The 21821-nt window shown below is 42.7% G+C and overlaps 1 protein-coding gene across 2 annotated transcripts in view; it reads left to right on the top strand.

The window, feature by feature from the left end:
* Positions 1 to 21821, top strand: part of SYNPR (synaptoporin) — a gene marked incomplete at both ends in the record, with an annotated part of 313384 nt that overhangs the window by 182340 nt on the left and 109223 nt on the right. For both annotated transcript variants that reach the window (XM_080810440.1, XM_080810441.1), the window contains one exon: positions 9830 to 9954. In XM_080810440.1, the coding sequence (XP_080666566.1) occupies positions 9830 to 9954 (125 nt within the window). The remainder of the gene's footprint in view (positions 1 to 9829; positions 9955 to 21821) is intronic.

The following is a 21821-nucleotide window of genomic DNA, read 5'->3' as shown; positions in this document are numbered from 1 at the left end:
TTTTTCTTTAAGCCACTATAGGTCAAGCGTTCTGTTACCTGTGACCAGATATTTTATTAATTGATCCAGTCTCTGAGCTGCACATTTAAGACCAGGAAAGCAGAAGCATCTTCTGCTTTGTAAGTAATTTGGAGCTCTTTTTCTGTAGCTCAGAATTCCTCAGGCAATGGTATGAGGTACCAGTTCTGTGAGGCTGCTTTTGCATGGGAGGATTTCACACAAATCACAAAGTAGGTAGAAGGGCACAATATCCAGTATTTGACAGGTAGCATGAAATAGGATGCAGTGTGGAAGATACTGATGCTGGTTAAGAACGCAGATGGTTATGTACAATGACAGGAGGAAACATACAGCTCTACATGGGAAAGCTTTTTGACGGTAGCTTTCAGGGCCTCCCTATAAGATACAATTATATTGTCTTCCAGGGACAACTTGCAGTTTATCTCTACATAAAGGTTCCGTCTGAGGTTTTACAGGGTTATTCAGAGAAGCTTTCTGGGTCAGAATATTGCAGTAACCATAGACTGATAGTGAAGAAGGTGCTTGGTCAATTTCCTTGGAAAAATCCAATTATCAGCAAGAAAAGACACACTAAAAGAAAGAATTAGATAAAGACGAGTAGAAATAGAACATTAGGTTTTAAAGGTGTTCATCAGTCTGCTGGGGGCCTCCTGGGTGGCCAATGGGGTGTGAGGGAAGCCACAGTTAATCAAAAACTCGTTCTGCACCAGAAGCTAACTTGACAGTGATCTTCACTTTTCCAGGGCTGCTATTGAGACAATCAGCTCCTGGAAACAACTGTGCTCTTGGGGGGTTCTTGGGACAAATGGCTCATCAGCCCAAGACAAATCATAAAAGGAGAAGGGACAAGAGGGATTCATCAGAGGGGAGTGGAGGAGAGGGAACTGGGTCCCTTTAACCTGTAAACTGTTGAATGATAGAAATGTGTGGAAGTGAGCAAGCTGTCAGCCCCGCTGTGGCTGACAGGGGGGACTTGTGCAGTGTAATTGACATGACCTACTCACAACAAGCTTTCTAAGTGTTCCTGTCATGCCAGACTCTATCTCTCCTCCCCTGGTGACCTTCACTAGCGTGAAGGTTTGTGTTGTTGAGGCAAAATGCCTGAGCTACACGGGCATCCATTTGGATGATCAGGGCTTTGTCCTGCGGATGCTTTCGTTAGTCCTCATTTGGCTTTCCGAGCATTGATGGGATGAGAACAGTTCCCATGCCCCGTAACTGATATTTCTGTGATAGTCTTTCCATAGCATGTGCCAGCCAAGAGAGACCCCTGTCACAGCCCTGGGAAAGTTGAGAAGAAGGAAGATAAACTTCAGAGAAAGGCAGGTCTGAGTTCAAACCATGATGACTTCACACATCAAAAAAACTGTGTGCGGCCTTGGGTTTTATCATCTATTAAATGAGGGATTGTCTTTCTACTTCCCGTGGCTGTTGAGAGGATTAAACAAGCTAATGTAAATAATGTACTTACTGAAGAGACTGGCACAGAGAACCAAATATAATTGTTTTATTGTTACTGTTGTCAGCATAATGTTTCTTATTGTTTTCAGTGCCAAAATACGCTTTTCTGTGCACTACACCCTCTCGTCTTCTCTTGGTCATTCACTCATATATTTACTCCTTGGCAAAATGTAGGAGCCGTGAAGGAGGTTTTGGCGCAGCAGGGGATATAAAGATGACTGGGGCGTGGTCCTGTTGGCACAGGGGTTTAGACCCTGGAGAAGTAAGACACTTGCTGGTCTTCTAGTGCCCTGTCCCTCCTTCTCTCACTCCACACTCTCCATGGCAACCACCTCGGCCTGTCTGAAATGCGAATTTGTCATGCCCCTCCCCTGCTGAAATCCCAAGCCCCTCCTAAAACTGGGGTTTCTTCAGGTTTTGCGGGGAGCTTCTTCCCAGGGACAGACTATTTCCGTTAAGGGCTAGTTAGTAAATATGTTTGGCTTTGTGGAGCAGGGTCTTTGTTATCAGTATTCCGTTCTGTCATCAAAGCAGCTACGTACATACATACACGAATAGACAGAGTTGAATGCGGCTGGATACTGCCCCAGAGTCGTAGTTTTGGGATCCCTGCTAGACCAAACCTGAAACATCCCTGTCCTCCTCTGTCCCTTTTTCCCACCTTGCAGCATCTGCCCTCGTTGCGCCAACTGCACAGCCCGAGTGTTCCTCACTTGCCCACTTGAGAGTCTTTGACTTGCTGCTCTCTCTGCCTAGAATACTCTTCTTCTCCCTCTTACCTGGATAAATCTGGCAGGGTTTCCTGATTTCTCCTTAGCTGTCCACTTCTCCAGATAGCTATTCCTCGCTTCTCCTCCATTCCTCTGCGAAGACATACCATAGGTGCCGTATTTTCCTCTAACATGCTCCAATTACACAATTAAACACTATCATGGTGCCTTTTCGTTCACTTGTCTGTATCCCCGAATACACAGCAAGTCCACTAGAGGTGGAGGAGGGAATTATATTTACTTATTTAGTCGACAAGTATTTAGGGAATACCTACTTCATGCCAAGCATTGTACAAGGTGGTAGAGATCCAGCAGTAGACAAAGATAAGTATATTACCTTTCCTCAGGGACGAGGTCAAACAAAACATAAACAGATGAATAAATAATGCCAACAAAGACAGATTTTAAGACATCCGTCTCTGTAAAAACAAAGACAGGGAATAATGGGGCCAGGGTTGGGGTGAACTAAGGGTCAGGAAGCCTGCTCTGGAGAATATGGTCAAAGAAGACCTCCTATTTATAAAGGAGCTCAGTTTATTTAGAGGGCTGGGGAGATGAGGGTGTGAAAAGCTGGAAGCTGAGAGGCATGAGATAAGGTGTGTCAAGAGGAACAATTCCTTTTATTAATGTGATCCTAGGGCATGTTACAGTGCCTGAACAGTAATGGGCCCTTGGTCGGGGTTTGATAACTGTCTCAGTTACAGCCCCCCGAAACAGATCCTGGGACAAGAATTTTGACTCAAGAAGTTTACTTGGAAGGTGATACCAAGAGGCACGATGATGAGGAGGAAGTTGAGACAGGGAAAGGAGGAAGGCCCGTGACAGATATTAATGACCAGAGAGATGTTGCTGTAGACTACGGGGGCTCCATCTCAAAGGGCAGCCTCTGAGAAACTGTACTAAACACACCTCAGAGTTTCCCCTTTTGTCCACTCATTTCCATCCCAAATTGGTTGGAAGCCAGCAGAGAATTAAGTCCAGGGGACTTCCACCATGCCGCAGTCACAGGCCGGGCGCCTTCCTGCTGCCCAAGAAGGCCATCAGCAAAGAGGCTCGGGTGTTGGAGGCTCAGGTGTTGGAGCCTTGTGTCTGTGCATGGACCAGACTGGCTCCCTGAGGCTGCCGGTTAGGCTCAGCTAAGGCGCTGGAGGCAGGGCATCAGCAGCTTCTGCTTCAATAACATGTGAGTAAGTGATTGGCTGGATAAGTGAATGAAAGGATGAATAGTTGTAGCCGATGGAAGAGGAGTAAATCAATGCGATAAGCCCAAGGTGAGTGGTATGAAATAACAGGAAATACGGGATAAGAGGGATGAGTCAATGAAATAAACCCAAGGCTCTTGCTCCTGGGGAGAGTCCAGGAAGGTCCCTCAGGAGCCGCGGTGGGCTGGCGCTCAGCTGATGGTGCAGTTCTCCTTCTAATCAAGTTTGCCGGTATAAGAGGGTAGCTTGGAGTTGGCCGTGGCAGAAGTAGTCGCATCATGGAAACTGGCAAGTCGAATGCTAGAAATCAGTAGCATTCCTGGAGTTCTGGTTGTCAGTGCACAGCTCAGTGGCATCATGAGTGTGATGAGTACCTGGTTTCAATTTTCCAATCTCTGTCATACTAGTCTCCTTATTCTCACTTTATTTCTTCCAAGGTATCCTTCATGCCTGAGGTTGTGCATCAGGCCATTGAAAATGTCCCCTCCCTAACTTTCCTGCAGACCACAGGTCCCTGTGAGAGCCATTAATCAACCTGATTTCCTGTCCTCCTCTAACCTATTGCTTTCCACTATGCCTCGCAAATTAACCAGAACGATTAATAGCATCTTTCATTGATATTCCTTGTGTAGTTTAATTAGTTCCGAGGACAAAGCTGCTTGCCCTCTTTTCAGGGAAAAACCTTTGGTACCATTAAGTGTGCAAAGATATGCCTGCTATGGCTGGTTTTGGTTTATGGATGCTTATGAAGCCAGAAAATGCAAAGGAATGCTTCTGTCTCTTTCACCTGAATATATTTCTAATCAGTCTGCATGCAAGGGAAATCTCTACTGGTTAATTTTGTCCATTTAGAGAATAATTTTTTGTTGTTAGGAACAGAGCTGTAGATCACCCAAGACAGTAGTGAAATGAGAGTTCATCGCAGGAGATTTATTTCTGTCTCTTGAATTCAAGGGAAGTTGAATGATTGGGACAGTGGCTATGATCATTGATTATCTTAGAATGTGCTGGAGGGTGAGGTGTCTGCTTTGTTTGAGAATTGGAAGCTTGAGGAAAGATAGCCGCATAAGGATTTTATAATTTCATTTGGTTGGGTAAATGAACTTTTACCTCAAGGTTATGACCCTAGTATCTACAAAGGTGAGTAGATTGCATTACGAGAAGGAACACAGTGCTAGCTGAGGATGTACACACAGAGCCCAGGATGTGGAAAAAAAAATGACATCTGCATGCATGTGCACACACACAGACTCCCTGTCTTCACATCTCCATCAAGTCGCTTGTAGTCCCTGCAGACCCAGTGGAGGTCTTTCTCCCTAGTCCCTCTCTCATCGCTTCCTTATACCTCACATACTCGGTCCCCTCAGGCTCTTCTCTCTCTTCAGACACAAGACCCGCCTCCAGTTCGCATTCCATCTTGGCCACATAGCAGCTCCTCCCAGCATTCGCCTTGCAGAGCCAAGGATCTATAAGACACACAAACCTTCCTCTTGTTAATTTTAACGGCCTCTCAGAGGAATGGTTGTGAAGCTACGGAAGCGTCTATCTCTTTACAATGTCTTCCAAGAACCTCCTTCTAAAAGCCTCCATCCAATCAAGAGTGGAAGGAGGGAAGGATGAAAGAAAGGAAGAAGGAGGGAGGGAGGATAGAAGGAAGGAAGGAAGGAAGGAGGGAGGGAGAACAAATTGAGCACAAAACATCCATTCTGCTTGACTAGTGAGCTTGCCTGTATGTGCCTATGAGACACTGAAGAGAAACATGGAGAGCCTCAGGCCACTAGAGCACCGTGGTGCATTTCTGGGCAAAGAGGACTGGAACGTTTGACAGTTACCTCCCACCCAGGTGGCTGGGAATTATTCTCTCTGCTATTGTAGAGCTAATTAGAAGAATGCTGACTCAGGGAGTCCAGAGACCAGGACTAGCTCCAACTCTACTCTAGCCGAGTGGGGACAAGTGAATTTTCCTCTGGAGTTCTTGGTTTCTTCAGTAGTGTGGTGGTAGTAGTAGTAATAGTAGCAGAGGAAAAAGGAGGAGGAGACACTTTAATGTTTGCTGAGGGCTGTGAACTTGACGCTTTACATACGTTTCTCCCAGCTAAAGCACACCAAACTCTGTGAGGTAAACACTATTCTTCCCAGCCTCTTTCACGATCTGGTTGCCAGGCTGACCTTCCACTGGCAAGCCTTTCCTCCCTTGGGGTTTCACTTGAGCTGTTCCCGCTTCCCAGAGCACTTCCCTCCACTCCCCACAGCTTCCTCTCCTTCATCCTCAAGGTCTTAGCTTACATGTGACTTTCCTCAGGTGTACCTCCCTGTCTAGAAGAGCCTCCCCCTGAAAACACGTAACACGATTTGGAATTGCGTTCTTTCTGACTCTCCCCTATCCAGAGGTGAGCTCCACAGTGAGCAGCGGCCTCTTTGTCTTTGTGTTTTCTCTTTTTTTATCTTCCTGTTCCCCCACAGTTGGAACCGAGTAAGTGCACCATTAAACATCTGCTGAATGAACCAGTGAATTAGTCCTGATTTAAGAGATGTAGGAACTGATGTTTGGAGAAGTTAAATAGCCTGCTCAGTGTCAGACAGCTGAGAATTGGACTAAAACTCGGGTTCTGCCTGACTCCCACCACTGCTCTGCCCCTACCACCTAGGGAGGAGTGGCTGGGCAGACGTCCGGGAGGTGAAACCATGAGAGCATTTCTGAGTTCCCTCTCACTGTACGTTCCTCTTCAACACGACGGGAATTTTGACCCACCAAAGAGCTTCCAGTCCCCTCTCCCCACTCTGTCTTGATGTATTCCAATTACAGAACTAGGCCCCTGGCTGATATAGTCTGAAGGAGTTGATTTACTCTCCCAAATATGGAATCAACCATGCCTGTAATACGTTATTCACTCAGCAGGATCTGACTCTCCGAGTGTTGTACAGACATTATCTGTTTAATCCTCACCAAACCCATGTGAATTTGATATCGGTCACACAGTGTGATTTCCCTTTAATCAGTAAAGACTGGGGGAAGGGAGAAAGTTAACCAGAAAGCCCATAGGTATCTTATTTAACTGAAGTACAACATCTTATGTTTTCTGAGCTCAATAGAAGTTAAAAGAAAAACTAGTAGTGTGTGTGGTTTTAACAGTCTGACACCTTCCTTCTATGCATCTAACATTTTGAATAGTTAAATACATACTTATCATTCCATCTTACGTTCATTACATGGTAGTATTAATAATACCTTACTGTATATAAAGCACTTTAATGTAAGATGAAAAGCCAAGGGTAGTTCCCTTATAGCTATTAAGCACTGAAATTAACAGGATTTATCTTTATGTCCCTTCAACTCTAACATGCTACATTTTCATGTTTCAAGTAATTTTTTCAAATGCACCTGCTTAGAGCCATTTTGCTATTCTGCTACATCTTTAATATGGGAATGCTAAGCTTCACACACACACACACACACACACACACCGGTGTTGTTAAGAGAAAATAATAACACATATGTTAAGTGCCAGGCCCAATACTTGGCCCATAGTAGGCACTTAATAATGGCAAGAATAGACAACGCCTCCTAACCTTGACATGTACAAGTGCTGGTTACACACTTAGGACTCTTTTTTTTTTTTTTTTTTTTTAAGATTTTATTTATTTACCTGACAGAGATCGCAAGCAGGCAGAGAGGCAGGCAGAGGGCGAGGGGGAAGCAGGCTCCCTGCTGAGCAGAGATCCCGATGCGGGGCTCGATCCCAGGACCCTGAGATCATGACCCGAGCCGAAGGCAGAGGCTTTAACCCACTGAGCCACCCAGGCGCCCCAACACACTTAGGACTCTTGACCCATAGAAGTGGCCATGTGTAACTACCACATATCTCCGCATGAATTGAGAGGGGCTGCACATAAATAATTATTCCATCTTACTGAATTCTCTCAGTGATTCAAGAAGACACAGAGGACATTCCTGTCCTACAGGTGAGGATGCTTGAACGGGGGAAGGGCTGTCTCCGTAGCCATACCACAGAGTTGGGGCTCCATTACCCAACTCTTTCTTCTGGAAGAAGTCTTTCCAAGGGCAGGATTCTGACATGGCACGAAGCACCGAGACATCCCATATTCTATAATGCAACTTAGATTTAAGCACTGAGCACTTAAACTCACTTCCTCTTTATTCCTACCAATACTACGAGCTGACAGAGAGCATTTGGTCGTGAGAAGTGAGCAGATGCACACTACAGGGATAAAAATCCTGGTTCCCTTCAGCCTTGGTGTTCTATGTGTATCAGCCCCAGATGGTGGAGTGGCTTGGAGTAGCTTCTGAACGCCTCCTCAAATGCTATCGATGAGGCAAATTAGGAAGCAAAGCAAAGCAAAACAGATCAGTTTTTCTGGAGTGCTTGGATTCTGGTTCACTGGGACTGTTGGTCGTGTCAGTTTAGCTAGAGAGTAAGTCTGAATTTCCTGTTTTATGGCTTGGAACATCTTACCAAGGAGCCTTCCACATCCATTTGGAGTAATAACATTTGTTAATGTTTATTGAGTACTGTCCTCTGCCAGGATCTGTTCTATATGCTTTGCACACATTAACCCATATAAACACAGTTTTCTCTTACTATATCTACTATGTCTTTTGGTCAAGTTGTTTCCATTTTTAAAATACTGATTTTAAAAACTCAAAACTCAAAACTGCCACACACAGGGAAAAAAAAAAAAGAGGTCCCCAAATATTCCTTTCCCCGTGAAGGTTTTATCATTAACCACCTTTTCCTATTACAGTAAGATAGCCATTTGAGGCCAACAGCTCTGAAAGTCTTCACTACCGAGTAAGACTGAGATGGCAGGTGTTATAGATCATACTCCTTTGGCCTTCTGTGCTTTCTTTCTTTTCTTTTCTTTTTTTAAAGATATTATTTATTTATTTGGCAGAGAGAGAGAGAGAGAGAGAGAGATCACAAGTAGGCAGAAAGGCAGCCAGAGAGAGAGGGGCAAGCAGGCTCCCCGCTGAGCAGAGAGCCTGATGCAGGGCTCAATCCCGGGACCCTGGGATCATGACCCGAGCCGAAGGCAGAGGCTTAACCCACTGAGCCACCCAAACGTCCCCTTCGGTGCTTTCTGAATAGACATGGTAACATTGCCAGTTCCAGCAGCCTTCTTGTCCACAGCCACTCTCTGCTTTATATCATGAATAGCAAAATGACCCAGAAGAGTTATTATCAGTGCTGTTTTACTGATGAGGAAACCCAAGGCATGGGGAAATTAAGGAACCTTCCCAAGGTTGCATTCCAGAGCCCATACACTTAACCCTTGCACAGTAATTCTGCTTTACTGTACAAAATGAGCTAGTGTTCCTAACGGGACCCCAAACTACCTTGAGAAGCTGAATTCCAAAATGAAAATAAAATAAGTGGGAGTATTGCAGCATGGGTTAGTGTTAAGTGCACTTGATTGACTTTCTTCGGAAATGAGCAGGAGATACTTTTGAATTTAGCCAAACTAAGCAGACAAAGTTTAGCATTTGCTTCCCATCTTGGGCCATCCTTGGTCTCCCAGATGTATCTTCTTTCTTGAAGCTTTCCCTGATTTCCTGTTCCTAATGTTCAGTACCTAATTCCCACAGACCCATGTTCTATACCAGGATAGATATGACATGAGTTGGTAACCAGTCAACCCTTTTAATAGTTGACAAAGAGCAACTAATACAGAGAGGTAACAATCACGGAGGCTTTGAGGCTGACCTATAATGAAATCAGAGGCTCTGAAATAGTACCGTTTAGATACTCATCTACTCTCCCTTGGCCCTTTAGCTCTCAAATTCTGACTATGCCTTAAAACAAAACAAAACAAAACAGAACAAAACAAAACTTTATTACTCCAAAAGATAAAAAATGTTAATTGCAGAAAATACAGATAAAACCAAAGGAAGAAAGCAAAGAGACACCTCAAATTCTTCCTACCTGGAGACCTCTGTCATTAATCCCTCAGTGTATGACTTTCCGGTTGTTTTAATGTGAGATCCTATCTCTACCTTCTGAGGCATGACAGTTCTTTACACAAACGCGGATATTTTGTCTTGCGTTCAGTTTTCCTCCAAGCAAAGTTACCCCAGCTTGCCAGATTATTTTTTTCAGAGACCGCCTCTGCAGTTCCCATCATCCTCCTGGCTTTCATCTTCCTGCCTGAACCATATATGATGCCATATTTTAGCAGAACCGTAACCTCTCTCAACCCAGACACTAAACTCCTATGATATACTTCACTAGATTAGTGTAGATTCTAATAACTCTAGATTAGATCTAGATTCTAATAACTCTAATAACTCTAGATCTAGATTCTAATAACTCTCTAGATTCTAATAACTCTTTTCTTTTGTTTCTTTGTTCTCCACAGCTTTTTGCAATCTTTGCATTTGCAACATGCGGTGGCTATTCCGGAGGCCTGCGGCTGAGTGTGGACTGTGTCAACAAGACGGAAAGTAACCTCAGCATTGACATAGCATTTGCCTACCCATTCAGGTAGGGAATGGCTGTTCATGCTCACAGAGAGGGAACTTCCTTCTTTCTTATTTTCGAGGAAGGGGAGGGACAGGCGGAAAAGGAGAGGGAGACTCGTAAGCAAACTCCACAGCCAGCGCAGAGCCCGATGCTGGGCTCGATCTCACCACCCTGAGACCATGACCTGAGCCAAAATCAAGAGTCTGACAATTAACCAACTGAGCCACCCAGATGCCCCTACCTAGTATTTTTCTTTTTTTAAGATTTTTATTTATTTGTCAGAGAGAGAGAGAGCATAAGCAGGGGGAGTGGCAGGCAGAGGGAGCAGCAGACTCCCCACTGAGCAAAGAGCCCAATACAGGACTTGATCCCAGGACCCTGGGATCATGACCTGAGCCAACGTCAGATGCTTAACCAACTGAGCCACCCAGGCGCCCCTGGTATTATTTTGTAAAACAACTTTCAGCACGATGTTTGGCATCTCATTAATCTACTCTCTTGTTCACTTCAGTTTAACTTTTATTGAGTAATCATCTTGTGTCAGACATGGTGCTGGCTCTGGGACTACAGAAAAAGGTAGAAATTGTCCCCTGAAAACTTTTCTTAAACAGGAAAGTACAGTGTTTTCCAATATCTTTCCCATGAGCCCTAGATATTTAATGTTTAATGAAGAAAAGAAGGAGGGAGGGAGAGAAGGGGTGAGGGATAATTTAAAAATTATATGGTCAATAAATTTAAGAAATACTTCTTAGAACTCTGCTTTTCTAATGCACATTTTGAATCACCAAGAGAAATACAACGTTTCCCAAATATGTTTGGGAAAGAGACACCTTCTCTCACTGAACATCTCAGAGGATCTGCGTGTCATGGAACATATTCTTATTATACTGATTTAGTGAAACTTCCCTAGTCCAAAACAAAAGTGCCTCAGCTCATAGCCAATCAATCATGGGAAGTAGGATTTATACCAATATACTGAATGATTTTTAAGAGTAGAACTCATAAAAGCTGCAAACACCTCTGTTCAAGTAGATACTCTCTAAACTAATAAGAGAGTACAAAGCTCAGGAATATTAAGCATAGATTCCCTGGTAATTTGGTAATAAAATCTCCCTGTGTGAGTAGAAATGAGGCAAATGGGGGTGGGGGAAGAAGTGCTTGACACTTCTGAAGTTCTGGATGCGCTCCTTGGCTTATTGGAGAACGACCAAGCCAATGCACACTCACTGATCAATATGTGGAATCTAGGATGAGAGAAAAGAACTACCAATTGCTGAGATCTAGCATAGGAGATCAGAAATGTCCATGGCTGGACAGCAAGGGTAGGATGCTTGGTAACATTATTCATGAAATTGTAAAGTCTGCATTGCCTTCTCCAGTGATTTTCTCCCAAATGATTGGTAGCAGCAGATGAGTCAAAGGTCAATCCATTAACATTTGAAGATCAGCAAGTCATTATACATTGAGCACAGGTCTCTCTCTCAGACTGGAAGATAGTAATCAAGAGACCTGTTTAGACAGGAAAACAGTGCCTGTTTTATTTTGTTTTGTTTTGTTTTTGGTGGAGAGCAGGGTAATATATTTAATTCCATGCAATCCTTGGCTAAGTGTATATTTGAAAATACACTCCAAGCAAACGGTTTCCGGTATTGGGCTTAATTTTCTTCCCAAGACGTGTTACCAGCCCAATAAAAGGCAGCTGAAGAAATTGGATAAAAATGTTTATTGCCATCTATGAGGACAGGGGCCCACTTCTTTGAAATATTTTTACTTGGATTCTGGGACAAAGATAATCCACCATTATTTTTTCAGTAGCAGACACTTGTCTTCCAACCACTTCCTTTCTCAGAAGCTCTGTATTACTTTTTCAGTAGCAGACACTTATCTTCCAACCACTACCTTTCTCAGAAGCTCTGTATCTAGAACAGATGGGAGTCCCCAAGGAAGCTGAAGCCAGTGAGGAAAGGAGCTTGAAGCATAGAGCTGGTCTTCCTTCGCCCTCTCCCTGCCACACACATCGCCCCCTCCCCCACTGCGGCACCTCCAGTATCTCCTTAGAACCCTAGGTCTCCTATAAGCACTATAAAAACCACTGTTCTAGAAAAAAACAAGAAAGCTTTTGGCACTCTGCTTACCACATCTGTATAACACTTAGCGTCTACTATTCAGGAATCAAGGTTAGCCCACTCATCCCACAGAATATCTTGCACTTTTGTCCCATTAGTGTCCATCTAAGAGATATCCATACCATTCCAAAGAGGCTCTGTTTTTACTGGAGTTACAATTTCATTCATACGTTTGGATAATTCAGAATGGTGTGCCATTATCTTCTTAGGGAAGCTGTCAGTGGTAAGTGACCACATCTAGAATCTATAGAGATTATTTTGATATCATTTGTTTTAGAAGCAGTTGGGTTAACAAGAGGCTAGTGATGTAAATCACCCAAAAGGTTATTTTCTCCCAAAACTTTACAAGCCAGTGCCAATGATTTGGTCATAATCTGAGAAATAAAAAAAAGAGCATTCAGCAGCTTCTAACTATTCAGTTAATTGCAAACACAAGGAAGGCAATAAACTCTAATGCCAAGGCTGCAAATGACAGAGCAAAGAAAGCTGCTTAACTTCCTTATTAGATTATCAGGTGTGGGATAAAGTCAATTTAGAAAATGCTAGATAATTTACAAAATATTCACGTGCTGCTTCTGATAAATATGACAAAGTGTGTGACTCCTTTATACCACCCTAAGTACATTTTTTTTGGCTCATACCAGAAGGAATTTACATTCAGCAATATATTCTTTTTACTCTGGGCATAAAACATTTGTCTTCTGACCTTCCTTTTGACTCCTGATCAAAATGAGCAAGAAATATTTAGCTGTTCTCTCATCTACTGTATGTGTTAATTTGGTTAAAAAAAAAAAACAACTTATTTGATAATTTGGAGGGGTCTGGATTCAAAATTTTTAGCCCTTTATACACAGAAGTGTGAAGTAGAGTTTTTTTATCATAAGAATGTTAATTTTTATAGAAAGTGTACTTGAAGAATGCCAACTAACACTCTGCATGGATCCTCGATCCATGTCAAATGGAAGCTAAAGGTTAGAGCAGAGAGTTTGTGGGCTATGAGAACAAAGATTTTCATGGCAAAGGTTAGTTCTGATGGGTCCAAGTGATGAATAAATATGTATGCAAATTCTTATTGCAAGCCTGCTATAAGCCTGCCAAACACTGTACTGGCCACCTTCATGTATATTATGTGATCATTACACCAACCCAGTGAAGCAGGTCACCATTACTCTGACTGAGAAGACTGAGTGGAGAAAAATTTGGACAACATCACATAGAAAATCAATTCTAAACTTTCAGATTTCATATATTCTACTAATTTGAATTAAAAACTAAAGAAAACAACGTTCAGACTGTTTGAAGCATGGTGAGTCAGAGCAAAAAGAATGGTAGAGAAAAGTGACAAGGGTGGAAAGGCGGTTCATGGAAAGATTTTAGAAGATCTGGAATTTCTGAGGGATTGAATAGAGAGAAGGAGCTAAAGATGATGAAAAGAGAATCATGGGGAAAACCATTTGAAGCAGAGAATGTAGATTTGGATTTGATCATGCAGAGTTTGAGGTGTTTTTCTGTCAAGAAAATTTGTGCTAAGCCCATGGAAGAAGAGAAAGGTGAAGCCAGAATGAAGTGCAAAAGAGTTGTTTTCATGTAATGAAAAGGATGTCCTGGAAGAAGAGAGGTCACCAAGAGAAATGCAAGAATGGGAGCACACTGCTCACCTGTGGGATATGCCTGCAAATGAAGGACGAGAGGAATGACTGAGGAAACCAAGAAGAGCCCAGCAGAGAAGAAGAGGTGAGACAACCAGCAAAGTGTAGGCTTCACAGCAGGTAAGAATGTGTCCTATGTGCTACCAGTCAGCATGAGTAGTGCCACCCAGAACTTCAAAGAAGTAAAGAAGCAAAAACTATGAAAAAACCAGTGAATGTAACTGATAGTGGTTATTAAGGACTTCTTAGTGGAAAAGAAATTGTGCCAGACTGTTGGAGAATGACAAGGAGAATTCAGTACACTTTCCCTCAGACAAGTAGAGTACAAAATTCCAGGGATTCTAACTGTCTTACCTTAAGCCTACGTGAGATGATGTTTATGGAGAACATTCACCTCCTGCTTCTTGTAAGTAATTATCTCATTTGATGTTGTGGTGATAAACTTCCCACTTTGGCTAAACAATAATAAATTTTCCAGTGTGTAAGGATCTCCCATTATTTGAGAACAACTGAATATAAAGAATACAAGATGGTTTAAAATGCAAAATAAATTATTATGTCACTTACATGTCTTGAGACACCCCCCCCAGCAAAATTAAAAATATTAGGTTTGCTGTCAATTTCAAGCATTATTGTAGATTAAGGAGTACTAATTACTGCTTTAGCTAATTAACAAGATTGCCCTTGACTAATTTATCCTTAAAAAAATAACCAGAGATATAGAAAAGGAAGTGTGTACAAAAGTATTTACTGTTGAATCATTTTAAGTTCTTCAAAATTAGAAACAACTTATATGCCCCCAAATAGGGAATCAGTTAAATAAATTGTGGCATACCCATAAAATGAAAAACTAGAATATCCACAATAGCCAAACTGTGAAAAAAACCAAGATACCCTTCAATAGACAAATGGATAAAGAAGATGTGGTCCATATACACAATGGAATATTATTCAACCATCAGAAAGGATGAATACTGAACTTTTGCATCAACATGGATGAGACTGGAGGAGATTATGCTAAGTGAAATAAGTCAAACAGAGAAAGTCAATTATCATATGGTTTCACTTATTTGTGGAACATAAGAAAGAGCATGGAGGACATTAGGAGAAGGAAGGGAAAAACGAAGGGGGAGAAATTGGAGTGGGAGATGAACCATGAGAGACTGTGGACTCTGGGGAAAAAATGGAGGGTTTTAGAAGGGAGGGGTGAGGGGATGGGTGAGCCCGGTGATAGGTATTAAGAAGGGCACGGATTGCATGGAGCACTGGGTGTTATACACAAACAATGAATCATGGGACCTACATCGATAATGATGTACTGTATGGTGACTAACATAACATAATAAAAAAAATGAAAAAAAAATGAGAAGCTAGGCAGCCACTAAAAGTCATTTTCTCAAATAACATTTAAAGATATTGGAGACGCTTTGGGCATTGTATAAAGTGACTAACCAGAAAACAAAACTATACCTATTTAATGATTCTGATTTTGTTTTATTTTTTACTACCTGGCTGTGACAGATACTGCCATGCCCATATCTCCCAGTCCTTCACCATGCATGCCTACACCTTTCACTGCAAGCTTTTATGACTGTTAAAAGTCTTTCTGTGGCCATGGGAACTTGCTTGGTCAGTATATAGGACAGACCAGAAATGCTGGGGAGTTACTGTCTCTTGGAGCAGCCCTCATCCAATAAAAATGTAAGTTGGAGGATAGAATCCCAACTTCCTCCCCTCTCATGCAGTACAACTCTAAAGCATGTTTCATAACATCTCTGAGAGGTATCCAGCAGGATTGCTCAGCCCACGGTGGAAATCTGGTCAGTAACACACCTTTTATTGCCTTCCTTCCCATTCCTGTCTCAATTCTTCACTTACTGGTCTTTTCAGAGATGAAGCCTCCAAAAACAGTTTGCTCTCATGTTGTGATCGCAGTTTCTACTTTGGGGTAGTCCAACCTAAGTATTGGTTGAATTACAAACATTAAAGAAAATGGGTGGATGGATGGATGGACGGACAGACGGATGGACAGACAGATAATAGATAAAGATAAATCCCTATTTACTCTCACTCAAAATTCATCTTGTGTAATATTTTTTTTCCATCTTGTGTAATGTTGATCATGTGAAAACCAACTTGGTTAGAAATCAGTACCTTCAGTTCAGAACATCTCCCCTTATGGTTTCTAGTTCAGGTTTCATATATGAAGCCAAAGTTGGTTTTCTGTATTTGTGGTATCTTAGCATATATGGTGGATTCCTTCCTTTAGAAGTCATACTAGCATGTACTTTAACCTCAGTTTCTGAAAAATAGAAGATTACTTAGATTTTGGAAGTGATCTATGGCACTTCCAAAATAAATTTTGTATAAGATAGTTTATACTTTGTCAGTCCATTCCAAATATATTCTCTAAATATAGTGGTTAGCCACTCTTCTTTTCTCATGGCATACTCAAATAACAAAAACTAAATCATTTTTATGGAGATCATGTCATGATCATTGCATCAAAATGTTAATTTCTTTCTCTGTGGTAAAATTATGAATGACTCAAATATTCTTTTTATACTTTTTACATTTTCTAAATTTTCTACAATAAGATTTTATGACTTTTTATACCATTAATCTACTGAAACAATATAGTATAGCTTGAACTATAAAGATGGACTGCCGGGTTCAAATCCCCACTTTCATACTTATTAGCTATGTTTTATTAAGAAAGTTGCCTACATCTTTGTTTTCTCTGTGAAACAGAGACAGTGTTACATATTTCACAGCAGTATTGTATTAAGTGAATTATATATGGGAAATGCTTAAAACAAGGCCTGGCTTTCAATAAGTTCTCTTTTAGTATAATATTTTTACTTTCATCAAGAAAGGAATTAAAAATAGAGAGCTAAAAAGGATAATTATTTTAGTTAATTAGCAAAAATATCCCCAAGACAACAAAACAACCCCTTTATTATGTTATATTTTACCCAGAAAGGTAGCTTCCCCAACTGTCTCTCTCCCATATGCAAACATTAAAAAGTGCATACGTATTTAAGTGTCTCACGTTTATTAACTTGTTTTTAGCTCTTTAATGCTTATTTGGGTTGTCCTTGAAGGTATCATCAGGTCTGTATTTTTTTTCTCATTAAACTAATGGGAGACGAAATCCTCCCAAAGTGACAGAATGGAGAACGCTCAGTGGCACTAGCACAGTACTTCCGGGGTTGAGTGGCCTGAGTGGGAGTAGGGGAATGAGATTCTGGTCTGTTCCTCGTGATTCTTGAAATGGAATTTGAGATGGGGTCTTCTGAGTTGAGGGAAAGGCAAGCTGGGGTGCTCAGCTGGGCACTGGCTACATAAACCCTGTTCTCCCCTTTATAACCATAGCCACTTGCTCTGATTCTGCCACTCCTGTTTGGAGCATGGGTGCAGGTGCAGGGTGATGCCAGGAAATCTGCGGAGTTTGGGCCATTACCTAGTAATGCTAGCTCTGTTGGGGGAAAAGCATTTTTTCTCTAAGATCCATACCCTAGAGCCGTGGTGATAAACTGTTCTTTTTATCATAAGGGCCAATTTGGGGAAAATAAAAATGCTAAGGGCTGCAATGTTTTATTCCTTGTGTTCAGGAAATGCTACATTTGCAATTACATTTAAGCATTTGTTTATTGTTTCTCATTACTGAAGGGTTTCACTCTTTTTGGCTAACATTTCAGAAACTTTATAACTACAGTATCTCCTCATAATGTTGCACATTAAAATAAATTTTGTGTATGATGAGACCTGGTGGTTCTATGGGGCAGGGAGAGCTAGGGAGATTTGCAGGTGGTGTAGCCAAAGGGTTAATGGTAGATTAAACACCTGGCTTCAGATCCAAGCTCTGTCACGTAGTGGGTGGGCAAGTTATAATCTCCCTGGGCCTAGGTTTCCTTATTGTAAGAAAAAAAATAATAGTACTTTCCCCTTAGAATGGTTGTGACCATTCAGTTAAGTCATGTTTAGCATACATGAAGAGTTCACTGAATTGTAGTGTCCTTTTTGTACATATGATTAATAGTTTTTTTTTAAGAGATTTATTTATTTATTGGAGAGAGAGAGAAAGAGAAAGCATGGGCATGTACAAGTTGGGGTAGAGGCAGAGGCAGAGGAAGAGATGAAATGCTCAAGCAGCCTCCCTGCTGAGCATGCCCCCCAACGCCCCCGATGAAGGCTCAATCTCAGGACCCTGAGAATGTGACCACTGAGCTGAAATCAAGAGTCAACCACTTAACTGACTGGGCCATCCAGACACCCTTGATTAATAGAATGTAATGCAAGGAACTGGCCCCACAGCCTAACTGTAGACCAAGAATGAGGACAGCCATATCTGGAGGTTCCTGCAGTGAAGATAAGAACTGTCGTTTGGGGGCACCTGGGTGGCTCAGTGGATTAAGTCGCTGTCTTTGGCTCGGGTCATGATCTCAGGGTCCTGGGATCGAGCCCCACATCGGGCTCTCTGCTCAGCAGGGAGCCTGCTTCCCCCTCTCTCTCTGCCTACTTGTGATCTCTCTCTCTGTCAAATAAATAAATAAAACCTTTAAAAAAAAAAAAAAAGAACTGTCATTTGTAGGGTGCGCCTGCAGAGATCACAGAAAATGTGTACTGTGGCTGATGCATGGAATGAGTTAGATGAAAAAATTAGTGAATGACATATTACTGCCCCCCGACCCAACAATTCCTCTCCTGACCTGTGTAGATTGGAGCAGTTACCTTGCAACACTACCCCAAAAGGTGGGTGGTGGGAGGGACTTAGGATGATCTCTTAGTCTGGGTTCTCACAGAAGCACCCCCTGACATAAGGATTTGTAGTTGTCTGGGCAGGTGATCCCTGGTAGCAGCAGTAAGGCATGGCGAAAGGGAAGAAAACCAGTAAAGAGTAGATTCATGGGCAAGGTACCACCATGATCAATTGGGGCAATTGAGACTTCTAGGAAAACACAGATGATATGCTTCAGAGTAATTCTATCAGGCAAGTGATGGGATGATTATTTACCAACTCCTGTTGGCCATTGGTCAAAAACCACTATTGCAGCTCCTGTCAACTCCCTGGCACTGCCTGCAGAGCAAACCCACACTTGCAGCCCAATAAAGCCTACAAGCAGAGATCTCGGATGCTCGCATTTGAAAACCATTATGGAAACCCAGAGACACGTGGCTGGGTGACTGATGGCCTCTAACAGGGTGGGGGATTCTTTAGTGTATGGGGCCCTGAGCTCCGTGGGCACATGGTATGTATTGGTGAAGTGGACATAGCCCCTTCCCTCATAAAATTTACAATTATACAGGGATGGGAGAAAGACATTAAAGACATGGACAAAGAATACACAGAGAGAGAGAGTAGTGGTAATTTCCAGGAAGAAGGTGAACAAGGCATGGAGAAGTAAAATAAATTTTGGTAGAGTGGAGAGAGTTAAAGGACACCTATATACAAGAAATGATCCAGAAGGGCCTCCCTGAAGAGGTAGCATTTAGGCTGGTAGAAAGAGAAGAGGAAAGAATGTTCTCAGCCAAGGGAACAGCATGGACAATGCAGACAGGAAATTAAGAAGGTATGGGAGATTGCCAGAGCATCTGTGCTGTGTTAGATTAGCGGGTTGGGGAAAGCCTCCCTGAGAAGTGACATTGGAATGCAGACCTGCAAGAACTGAGAGAGGGAGAGCAAGCAACAGAGCTTGCCTCAAAGACCCTTCCTGGGAGGTGGAGGAGCAAGTATGGAGGCCTGATGTCTGAGCTCGGGGAGAGTCTGAAGGTCAGCAAGGAGACCAGCCTTGCTGGGTTGGAATGAGGCTGACCGAGAGAGGCAGGAGATGAACTTGAAGATGCAAAGAGAAGCTGGATCACACAGGGTCTCATGGGTTAATATGAGGAATTTGGATTTTATAAGGGGTGAGATGGGAAGTCTTTGGAGGTTTTGAGGAGCAGAACCATGCTGCTTTATGTTTTTGAAAGATCTTTCCTGTGGCTATAAAGTACATAGTCTTAAGGGGGCATGGACAGTGGTGGAGTCAGGGAGACTAGTTAGGAGACAGCGGCAGCCATCCAGGGAAGGGCTGGTGGTGGTTTGGGCAGGGGTGGAGGTGCTGGAGAGGGGCCTGTTTGGTATGGAGGGCTTCTCATTCACATCATCATCCATGTCTCATGTCCATGGGAATTTACATCTACAACCCAACCCTGTGGGTCACCTTTTCCCAGATTTCTCCATTACTTTTGCAGTGATGTTGGGTAGCATTTGGTGAGCATGGAGACCAACTTCGGCTTATAGGCAACGTTCAGTGCCATGAGTTTTTCAACACTACGTATCAACCAGGATGGTCAGCAACACACACATAGGCAGCCAGCTGACCTAACTTAAATGGAAACTTGACAGGATTCCATTGAGACATGTTTACACCCACATTTCGGACAGCCATAAGAAATTTATAAAGTGGACAATAACTCTACTCCTTGAAATATGGTTGTAAACAAGTCATTGCTGGTATCAGTCATGGTCCAGCTGGGAAAAGAGAGCTCATCTCCCTTGGCTCAATTTTTAAAAGTTAAGATAGGGAACAGGGTAGACAGGGGTTGAATGATGAGAAAGGGGACCAAGAGGCAATCCAGAGGTTAGCAACTGTGAGACAGCACCACCTCCCCTAAGTCTTGAGCAGGAGATGGTAAAGTAAGGTTCTTGAGCCATATCCAGCCACCCCACTGCCTTTTTCACATGGTGTGTGTGAGCTGAGAATGGTTGATATATATTTTATATATAATTTTAAACATTATATAAGTACCTACAAAATATCCTCAGTTTTGCCTATGGACGGGTGTTTACTGACCCTCGAGCAAGAGGCATAAAGGGAAGAAGGGGTCTTATTAGAGCAGAGGATGGGGCTTGTGGAGCAGAAGCCGGGACTATGGAAGGAGGAGACATCCAGAAGGAGCATGAACCATGAAAGAGATGCAGCCACCGCTAGAGATGCTGCCCAAAGCAGCAAGAAGAAGAGAGGGAGAGATACCCTGGCTTCTCCCTTACTGCCCCTCTCTAGGCTTCCTCTGGAGCGAGCTTCGAATTGGCTGAACCTAACTGGAAGCCAGTTGGTAAGGCAATCAAACCCCCGAAATGCAGAAAAGAACATGAAAGGAGGAGAGAGAGCTGAGAAAAAACACGCAATGACCAGCACAGAGTTCCAATTTGAACCTGTTTTCCTTATCTATAAAATGAGAAAACTGAACTGAAATTTCCTTTTTTTAAAGAGGATTTTATTTACTTATCTGACAGAAGGAGAGAGAGAGGGAAAGAGGACAAGCAGGGGGAGAAGCAGGCAGAGGCAGAGGAAGAAGCAGGCTTCCCACTGAGCAGGGATCCCCATGCAGGGCTGGATCCCAGGACCCTGAGGTCATGACCGGAGCCGAAGGCAGACATTTAACTGACTGAGCCGCCCAGGTGCCCCCTAAATTGAAGCTTTTTTTTTTTTTTTTAAAGATTTTATTTATTTATTTGACACAGAGAGAGAGAAATCACAGTAGGCAGAGAGGCAGGGAGAGAGAAATGGGGAAGCAGGCTCCCTGCTGAGCAGAGAGCCCGATGCGGGGCTCGATTCCAGGACCCCAAGATCATGACCTAAGCCAAAAGCAGAGGCTTAACCCACTGAGCCACCCAGGCGCCCCCTGAATTGAAGCTTTCTTAAGAGTGAATTAGATCTTGGGTTATGGACATTGGGGAGAGTGTGTTGAGTGCTGTGAAGTGTGTAAACCTGGCGATTCACAGACCTGTACCCCTGGGGCTAATAATACATTATATGTTAATTAAAAATTTTTTTAAAAAGAGTGAATTAGACCACTAATTCTATGAAGATGGAGATACGTTGATTTCCTTCTTAGGGCAACAGTTGTACTGGTCTTGGCCAGGAACCCTGATCATGCCACTGACACTGCTGCTTCAGAGAAAGCAGAAGGAAATGGGAAGATTCAATGAAATTAATTTATACAAGTCTCTTTCTTTCAACTTCATAGGGATTGCACTGGTATTTGTCCTATTTAGGTAAAATCTGAACAGGCTTTTCAAGACCAGGATTGGGGGGTGGGGGGCACTTACTGAGAATGATTGTAC

The sequence above is a fragment of the Martes martes genome, assembly GCF_963455335.1.
Source record: "Martes martes genome assembly, chromosome: 1".
In the NCBI taxonomy this organism is placed as follows: domain Eukaryota; kingdom Metazoa; phylum Chordata; class Mammalia; order Carnivora; family Mustelidae; genus Martes; species Martes martes.
This window is presented reverse-complemented; position numbering and strand designations above follow the sequence as displayed.